We start from the raw sequence: 8147 nt of genomic DNA, 5'->3' as shown, positions 1-8147 counted from the left end.
AATGATAATAATGTTGATTCATAATTGTTAGATCTCTAACAGTTAACATTGCCCAACAAATTAAATACAATTGTTTATAAAATATCTTGACCTAATTAAATTTACTTCAATTTTTTATACAAGCACTTCTCTGCCAGCCAATAGCTATAAGTAATATATTATTTGAATTATATGCATGATATATTTGACGTTTTTACCAGCAATTAATGCACAACAATATGTAATATTAAATTAGTGCACAACCCGCGCTATGGTCACCTAATAACAATAGCAACAGCAAAATCTCAGCATAACATCATGAGAATTCAAGGCCATCCTTCGGCCTACTGAATGCATTTGTATACAATTTGATTGGCCCAATATCCCACAAAAAATGGTTAGTCTTTAACGTTTTAATGCCATTGTTAAACTCAACTAATCATCCGACAAATTGGAGGAGCATGCAGCTAAAGCTGCCTTTTTCTTCAAAATCTTCAGCGCAGCTACTACTCAATTCAGCAGCACCAGGGGCAGGGGTCATTGACAGGGAGAAACGCGCTATTTCTACATGTATGCATGTTTTTTCACATCCATACCATAGCACATGGTTTACTTGAAAACATGTTTCATCGAATTATGGATGATAAATGATCTCACTTGAGATACTACTGAGGAAATTCCAAATTTATATTACACCTTATTTAGTACGGAGGTTTCAACAGCGCAGGCAAATAAAGGGCATAACAGTCAAATTGGGGGGTTAAAAATAAAAAGAAAAACTAAGGACAAACTTCTCTTCATGATAGACTCCTCCTTCTTTATAAGAAAGTCACAGGACAACAGAGAAAAAGACAACATAAAAATGGAATATAGTATCCTGTCACCACCACATCCATAAACAACACTGGTAAGAGACTACTAGTCTGACTAGAGAGAATTTATAAGCCCGGTTTTGAACAAAAGGCTATATGATAAAAGAGGCTTACAAAAATATGTTTTTTTCTGCTTAAAATGAAAACAACAAACTGCCAATGTTGCCATAAATGGAATCAAATCTTTAGTTCTTTGGGCCAATATCCTTCAGGGCACAAATCTGCTCCTCACCCATAGCAGACATGACAGAGACAACAAGGTCCTTACCCTCAGCAAACCCATCCTTAATCTGCATCAACCAATCAGTGATACACATAAATACACCATTTATAGGAACATAACACAACCATACACGAATTGCATTAAATTGTACAAACCTGAGACAGGAGAGAATCATCAGTAGGGAGCCTGAGATCATCCTTGGTGTTTCCATTTTCAGTGAGCAGACTCACCTATAATACAACCATTTAAGACAGCACACATTAAGAATACAAACACACTAATAATGACAGTAAAAAGGAATATGCAGAAGAATGTAAATGCCTTAATATTACACTAATGCAGTAAGTTTTCATAAAAGAAATAAAATCTTTGCAGTTTCCAGTGCATTGAAAATTTATAAATTTAATTTTACCCCTTCAGCAACCCTAATCAGTAGATTCAAGTTAACAAAACCATAATAATAGTAATAAGTAATAACAACAATATGAGTAAATCAATTAATCAAATGGAATTCTTGGAAACTTACAAATCCATCCTCAGAGATATCAATGAGCTGGTAGTCAGTACGATTCACATGGGGAACCTGACAAGAAGAAATAGCAATTACCGAATGTTATTATGATGTGCAACTTCATGGAGCACACACAATAAATTACACCTCAAAAAGTGGCAAGGAAAGAAACAAAGAAAACGATGAGGAGCACACATACATCACAGTTGTGAGAAGAGGGAACGATATCTTCGAGCTTCTTGGCAGTGAAGATATCAATTCCAACAAAGTGGCACTTAGCGTGACCGTGCTTTCCAGTCTTTGAAGTCGAAACTTCAACAACCTGCCCACAGAAATAAAAAAAGCCCATCGATAACACAGCACACAAATTCGGCAAATCAATCCACAAATTGAATTCAATAGATAACAACACTAGAATTAATTAATCAATTAATTATGGATGCAAATAACAAATCAAGCACGCAAGCAAGTACAATAAGTCACCATCAACAGATTAGATCAGCAAACCCTAGAAAAACAAAGCACACATACTAGATCTAGAAAGAAGAACCATACTATAAATCAATTCAATTAATCAGTGAATTAATCATTTGATAAAGGGAAATGAAGACACTGAAGGGAGAACCTTGCAGGGACGGCCCTTGATGACGATGTAACCGTTCTTGCGGATGGTACCGGCTTGCTGAGGGTAAGTCTTGGAGGCTCCGGCGTCGGCCTTCGACTCGAAATGGTGCTCCTCGTCCGACATATCCAACGGTGATTTCACTGAATTTGGAGTGAGTCAGAGAGAAATGAGAAGAAGGAGAAGAGGGAGAGAGAGTAGATGTATCTTTCTTTCTGCTTTTGTTCGTTTATATTCACTGCAATCGCCACGGAATCTAGGGTTTCACATTTTCAATTGCTGATCTTGGTATGCCAATCACTACCGTTGGATTCAGTCTACCAGTGTCCGTTGGATCATAAATATCAGCAGCTAGCTGCGTCCCTTCTACGCTGATTCTTATGGGCTCAGGCCCAATTTAAACAGACGCTCTCTTCAATTCGAGACCATACATAACCATGATTGCGCTTTAGCCGAAAACGAGTAAAACGGAAAAAGAAGCGCAAAAACTAATTAAACTTCTGCTTTGTAGCCAAAAACACAAGGTGAAACTGAAACCTCACACAAGATGATATTCAAAGTCAAGACCCACGTCCAAAACAAAAAATCAAGACAAGAAAAAAAAATGATATTCAAAGTTGTTTTATGTAAAATTAATGCTCAATTTGATTTCTAAACTTGTATTTGAATCTTACTTTAGTCCTTAAAATTTTAATTATCTTTATTTAGTCTCTATATTTTAGAAACATAGCTCATATTAGTTTTTAAATCAATTTTTAACGTATGTTAATAGAACATTATTATAGACAGGAGGTTATGCCAAACTCTATAAAATGATATCGATTTAGTTTTGGTACTTAAATAATTCATATTTATTAAAACTTTACCTAACAAAACAACAAAACAATTTATACATGTTGATTTGCTATTTGAATATCAAAGCCAAAACTGTATCATTTTACAAATTTTAGTGTGATATTTGACTGAGTATATCATATTTTTATTAACGTTTTTGTACTGAAAATTGTCTCATAGGCTAATACAAGGCATATTTACAAAATTTTATAATTAAACATAGACAATTGAAATATTAATTTCAGGGATTAAATTAAATATTAAATAAAAAATTAAAGTTCAAATATTATACATTTCATGTTAATCGATTTTACGGTAAAAATTCATTTGGTTAAACAAAGATAAATGAAGAAAAATTTGGTTGGTAATCTCGCATAAAAAGAAAAACTAGATATTTTTCGATTGAATTTGTAAAAAGCATGTCTCAATATCTAATTTTATATCTTTATGTGAAGATATTAAAGTATTATTTTAATTTTTAATATGTTGATTAAAATTTATTTCTAATAATGTTTGAAACATTTTATTTTTATCCCAAATATCTTAAATTTGTCTATTTTATTATTAAAGATACTTTCATGAAAGTACTTAATTTATTCGAACTTACAAAGAACCAATATCTGAAAAATAAAGTGTTTCACTTCAAGCTCAAAGGTGAGAGCAACACCATTAATTGACAAAAGGGAGAAAAAACTAACGCCACTTTCCAATTGATCATTTGTGTGATTAAACATATATATAGCTAGACCATTTGAATGTTATGGGACAAAGGAGGCAAAGACAACGCATATTTGATGTCACGTTCTTGATCTTCTTCATCCTCAAAGCTAATAAATCCAACACTATCCATCGTGTCTCCCTTACTACTAGTTATTCTTGTTGCATTATGTCCAATAATGTTATATGATGAAGAAGATTCCATGGATGAATTTGAAGAACTACTACCCATTATTAGCTTCCTCTTCTTGTAGTTGGCCTTGAAACATGCTTGTCTAAGTCTTTTGGTATTGTCTTCAAGTTGCAAATCAGGCATTTCTTCCAGAAGCTTCTTTTCCTTCTCTAATATCTCAATTGCACTCCTTAGCTTCTCTTCACTCTCTCTCCCCTCTTCCTTCCCTAGCTCCTTCAATACCCCCATCACACCCAAAAACAAATATATATAAAAAAAAAAAACACATTGCACTAATCAGTATCCTTAATTACTAAAATAATCAAATATTAATAATAATAATAAAAATAATGTAAACTTTACATTACTTTATACAATACATTAATCCCAAATTTATCTTTAATTTATTACCACAAAAACAATAGTATCAACATCAATACATTAGTATATGTGTCCATAAAATGAAACAATAAAAAAATAAAAGAATGTTTTCATAATAGCATTTAGAATTAGCATATGAGCAATGCTAGGGACAGCAACATTTGTGATTGGTAGTCATCAACTAACCGTCAATGATTATTTGATAGTATAAGATTGATGTAAAATTTCATCTAATAGCTCATCTTTCTCTGCTAATTACATGCTGGAACTTTTCCTTAGCATATTATATATAAGAATAGAATAGAATGATGTGAAGTAATGAAAGGACCTGAACATTATTGATGAGGGTTTGAAGACTCATAAGTTTCCGATGAGGCCACCTTCGAATCCCTAACTCTCTGCATCTCTTCTTCAAAAGTGTTAAGCCCACATCAAGTTCCTTCGCTGCTTGAGTTATCGGCATGTAGAAATAATCCGATATCATCTTCCTTGATAACATTTTCGTACTGTTGCTACTTCTCTCTTCTCTACAAACTCGTTTATTAATGACCCTCCTGATGCTCTTATTTTCTTCATTGTTGTTGTTGTTGGAAAGTGATGATGATGATGAAACTTTTTCTGAACAATCAAAGCCGGCATCCACTTCGTTCCAGACAGAAAACCCTTCCTTAATATCATAAAAGTCATAGTCTGCATGTGTTTAAGGACAAGGTATAACATATGTAGCTGCAGTAATATAAGAATCTAATAAGAAAATAAAAACTTTAAGAAACTCATCAGTCATCACCATGATATATATACCTTTAATAGTTGAAATTGGTTCGATGGAGAGAGTTTCATAAAAAGGAAGTGAAGGGTAACACTCCATGTCTTGTATTGAAAACTCGTGTGCCCAACATCCCAGTGGTGGATATTCGTTAGTGTTTTCACTGAAATATAGATTGAACATAAATAAATGCAGCACAGTAACAAAGTATATATAGAGTGTTGTAACAATTTAATCTAATTAGATTACCTGGAATAATAGTAATAATCATAATCATATAAGGAACATTGAATGGGAAGAGGGAAAGGATATTCATCTATTTGTTGAGGGTTGAAGAAGTAATTGCAAGAAGCCATGAAGATGATGATGAGTAAGTGAGTAAGTGAGGGATACGAAGAGAAGTTGGCAATATATATAGGGATAATGATGAAAAGAGAGTAATGATATGATGAATGGGTGAAAATGAAGGGTAATTACTTGGAGAAAGTGCGCAGCCTTCTATCAGTTAAATGACTTTTAATGCTATGCTTATGAGTTGTGAGAGTTACAAGTATTCCATTAATTTCATCATCAATATATAATTTTAATCACCTCTTTCAATCTTAGCCATTAGATTTCCATTCAATCTAGTTTTATTATTATTATTATTATTGTAACAATTTTTGTTATTGTTGTGTCTATAACATAGCCTTGAATCTTAATTTGTCACTAATATTATAAATATTTTTTATTTTATTTTAGTTTTGAGTCAAATTTAGAAAATGTTTTTAAAATACGTTTTTTTAATATTTTTTAAATAATGATAAAAGTCGTAATTATAATGGTCATAATTGATGGTTGTAGTAATTGGAAAGCGAAAATAACAAAATTCTAAAAGAGAAAAAATAATAATTTAAAGATGAAGTAAAATATTTAGAATAAAAATTTAATTTTTTTTTCTTTTTTTTTATATTCATCCTTATCATGAAAGTTAATTTTTATTATTTTCTTTCTTTTTTTTCTTTAATAAAAACTATTCGTATTTACAATTTTCTTTCCCACGCTCATTCTTATCATAGAAGTTAGTTTTATTATTATTATTTTTCTGTTTTTTTTAAAACAAATAACTATCTTTTTCTTTTGAAAAAGTAACTACTTCTAATAGGACTGATAAAATCTCTAGTAAAGACATTGATCATAAAGATATTCATCATAAAAATATGGATTTTGATCTTTTAAAGTTTAAATTTTTATTTTAAAGAGTAAAGTGTGATTTTTTATTCTTAAATAATTTCTCTCTCATATTTATTTTTGGTTCCACCTATAAAATAAATTGTGAGAGATTACAATTTACTCTTTAAAATAAAATTCAAACTTTAGAGGATTCAAATCCTAAAAACATTGGTAACTACCCCTAATAGAATTGATAGAGGAGTAGATCCTCTCTAATGAAAAAAAAAATTGAATGGTGTCAATTGTGATCTTTTATCTTTCATTGTTCTCTCTTTCATATTTAATTTTGGCCCCACTTATAAAATTAACGGTAAGAGATCACACTGTATTTTCTCAAGAGTTAAAAAAATTGGAGAGAATTCATTTTCGACTGATTGAATCTCTAGTAAAAACATTGATCATAGAGATATTGGTGTGTACTTTAAGTTGTCTTTTGTTACTAGACTTTTGTTCCACCCTGCATGTGTTGAGCATTTTTTATTTCAAAAAAAAAATTTAATTTTTTTTAAAAAGTCACTTAATTTTTTTTTATAAAAAAAAATATCTGACCCAAAAAGCCCTTGAGCTTAATTATATCATCTCGTGTGACGTGCTGTTGTAGAATTGCATTAAACAGTTATCTCGGGAATCCTCTTCCTCGTGTGCATGCTGCATTTGAAATATTTTGATCTTTAGTAAGCATTGGATTATGACCCTTTGGCCTGTTTTCCAAGTTTTAGATAAGATGATTATGTCTACCAATCTCCTCTAATTTGTAGCCCATAATGTAACTCTGCAACCTATGCGTAATTAGAACACACTAATTAATAATTTAGTTCAAATATACTTTTATATTGTTCTCTATCCAGTTCACAATAATTATCTTAAAATAAAAAACAGATAGTTTAAGAGAATTATAATAAACAATAAATATATTTAGAACATAATAAAAAATTATTTAATTAAACAAGATTACTGAAAATTTAAACTTCTTGTGACACAAATTAGGATAAAATATAACTTTTGTTCCAAATGATTGGAATAAATAATATTTTTCTAACATTTTTATCATTTTAGTTGTGTCCTACATATTTTAAACTTAACTCGATAATTTTAGTTTGACAAGATGTACACCATTGTACTTTTTATGATATTTAAAATTAGATTAAAATTGAATCATTTTTAAAACCCTATGTATAGAAAAACAAGACAAAAATACATAAGTGACTATTTTAATATTTATCCTAAACATTTGTAACAAAAAAATAAAACTACTTTATAAATTATATAATGCATGAAATAACTATTTGTAAAATCTCACTTTAAATAAAATGTGTACCAAGTAACAACTACTAAGTGTTGCAAGTGTGAGGAGTGTTGAACTTAGTCCCACATCAAAGAAAGCATGGAAGAGTGAGGAGTTTATAAGATGAGAGACTCATTAACTTGTCACCTTAAGGTTTTGAGTTGAATGTGGTGTCTTTTCATCTTATGTTCTCTCGCTTGATTCCTTTGAAAAAAAAATATAGTAATCATCATTAATTCATTATATCCATCCATGTATTGTGATTTTTATCAGGTTATTGCTCTACTTTAGTAGCAGAGCCATTCAGTGATATATCTATGGAATATGTTTAATTAAGTTTCAGAATAAACGAAGAGTGTCTCAATAAACTATCTTTTTTTTACTGGATTTTTTTTATTCATTCTTGAATCCAATCAATGAGGCGCGTCCATGTAGGGTGCAAAAATAAAAATGCAAATTCAAAAGAGTTATTTCTCATGAATTATTCTAATTTTCTTTTTTTGTGAAATTATTATTTCAAATAGGCCATAGGAGTTTTAGGAAATATATTATTTTCGTAAAAATACATAAATT

The 8147-nt window shown here is 30.4% G+C and overlaps 2 protein-coding genes across 2 annotated transcripts; both read right to left on the bottom strand.

The window, feature by feature from the left end:
* Positions 1–759: 759 nt before the first annotated feature.
* LOC107468310 (eukaryotic translation initiation factor 5A-2) lies at positions 760–2469 on the bottom strand. The gene is made up of 5 exons (XM_016087579.3): positions 2211–2469; positions 1785–1907; positions 1601–1657; positions 1230–1304; positions 760–1141 (listed from the first exon to the last, which is right to left on the bottom strand). Exons 1-5 carry the CDS (start codon positions 2331–2333, stop codon positions 1037–1039), a joined length of 483 nt encoding a protein of 160 aa, XP_015943065.1. The 5' UTR covers positions 2334–2469; the 3' UTR covers positions 760–1036.
* A 1314-nt stretch (positions 2470–3783) lies between these two features.
* On the bottom strand, positions 3784–5433 carry LOC110276751 (protein RKD3-like). The gene is made up of 4 exons (XM_021133858.2): positions 5327–5433; positions 5113–5240; positions 4640–5001; positions 3784–4164 (listed from the first exon to the last, which is right to left on the bottom strand). The coding sequence occupies exons 1-4, from the start codon at positions 5431–5433 to the stop codon at positions 3784–3786; spliced, it is 978 nt and encodes a 325-aa protein (XP_020989517.1).
* Positions 5434–8147: the final 2714 nt, after the last annotated feature.

This window comes from Arachis duranensis, chromosome 1 (assembly GCF_000817695.3).
Source record: "Arachis duranensis cultivar V14167 chromosome 1, aradu.V14167.gnm2.J7QH, whole genome shotgun sequence".
Lineage (NCBI taxonomy): Eukaryota > Viridiplantae > Streptophyta > Magnoliopsida > Fabales > Fabaceae > Arachis > Arachis duranensis.
Note: the sequence above shows the minus strand (reverse complement) of the source record. Positions and strands in the feature narration are given on the sequence as shown.